Genomic DNA, 1457 nt, shown 5'->3' with positions numbered 1-1457 from the left:
GTTGTACGTCTGTGAACGGTGTACGTGTTGTGCAACCAACTCTAACACTGATAAAAAATGACAGGCTATTGCCGTGATAGCATAGCAACAAGATAAAGACTTGCAACAAGACAAAGCGTCGTTTTGCCAATAAAAGTGGAAAGCAAGGCAGCTGCGTTCCATTACCGAGCTACTTCCCCCGCTGAGGAACAGGCGCCTTGCTCCTCCTCCCCCGCCGCCTCCACCTCCATGGCCGCCTCCACCTCCGTAGCCTCCTCCTCCGCCTCCACCGCCGCCGCCGCCGCCGCCTTTGCTAATTAATATATGCGGTCCGCCACCTCCGCCGCCTCCACCGCCGTATCCTCCGCCTCCAAATCCACCGCCGCCGAAACCACCGCCTCCATATCCCCCGCCGCCGCCTCCGCCTCTGCTTCCACCATTGACCAGGACAATGCGGAGTTCTGCGCTGCCTCCTCCGCCAGACCCTCCGCCGTACCCTCCTCCGCCGCCGCCGCCGCAGCATCCACCCCCCCCGCCGCCCCATACCCGCCTCCCCTCCTCCTCCATAGCCGCCGCGCCGCCGCCGCCGCCGCCTACAACGTGGTGAATGAACTGGTGCGTAACTTGCTGCTGCACGGGCGCCTGGACGGGCACGTACACGACCCGTCCGCCGCCTCCGCCGCGACGACCTCCACCTTTGGCAAATCCGGGCGAAGCCGAAGTCGTCGCCGCCGCCGCCAGAAGTAGCAGCGATGTCAGTCCCACGAACCGCTGAGAGATGTGAAAATGACATCAATTTCCTCAAGAAAATCTCTAATTCTTGGCATGATCTTGATATATTATCCCCCAAATGATTTCTCCGACACCAAACCAGATCTCCCACTAGGGCGTGCTTTGATGTCCGACGAGGCACTCACCATGTTTCCGTCCGTGGTCCCTCGAGCTGTGCCTCCCTGCGGTCGCTGGTGCCATATTTATAGTCCAGGGCAAGCCGCTCACCTCCGAGCCTAGCCTTCGCAGATTCGTGGTTTCTGCAAAATCCAAAACGAGGTCGATGTCCCCCATCACGCGACGAGACGCGGAAGACGAGGTCAGAGAGCGACGCCATTGGCTGACTGCCTCGTCGAACACTCGTGATTGGTCGGTTTGAAAAATTCTAACGAATTTCATGACAATAATATTTGATTCTTTAGAGATGGAACTTTCGCAAATACACAGTGACTAGTCTTCTTTTGCCTCTTCCATTTCATCCAGTATTTTGTCATCTTTTATCACAATGGTAGGTATAAAAATCGGTGGCTTTTGCACGTAGGCATATAAATTACCTAACGTGGTTACATAACGAAGGTCCTGGCCATAGCAACGGCTTTGCCGGTTACTTAAGCTTGATGTAATAAAATGGTGGACCTTTATTCTAAAACTGTAAATCTGCTTCGAAAAACTTATTTTCATCACAGGGATTTTTTAAGTTTCACAAA

General features: G+C 54.6%; 1 protein-coding gene across 1 annotated transcript in view; it reads right to left on the bottom strand.

Moving 5' to 3' along the window:
- LOC119591221 (keratin, type II cytoskeletal 1-like) overlaps nucleotides 1–1044 on the bottom strand; it is a 1342-nt gene extending 298 nt beyond the window's left edge. The window contains exons 1-3 of the mRNA XM_037939932.1: nucleotides 897–1044; nucleotides 675–750; nucleotides 166–406 (exon numbers count right to left, since the gene is read on the bottom strand). Coding sequence (XP_037795860.1) covers nucleotides 166–406; nucleotides 675–750; nucleotides 897–1044 — 465 coding nt within the window. The remainder of the gene's footprint in view (nucleotides 1–165; nucleotides 407–674; nucleotides 751–896) is intronic.
- Between the last annotated feature and the right edge of the window lie 413 nt (nucleotides 1045–1457).

This window comes from Penaeus monodon, chromosome 28 (assembly GCF_015228065.2).
Source record: "Penaeus monodon isolate SGIC_2016 chromosome 28, NSTDA_Pmon_1, whole genome shotgun sequence".
NCBI classification, from domain to species: Eukaryota; Metazoa; Arthropoda; class Malacostraca; order Decapoda; family Penaeidae; genus Penaeus; species Penaeus monodon.
This window is presented reverse-complemented; position numbering and strand designations above follow the sequence as displayed.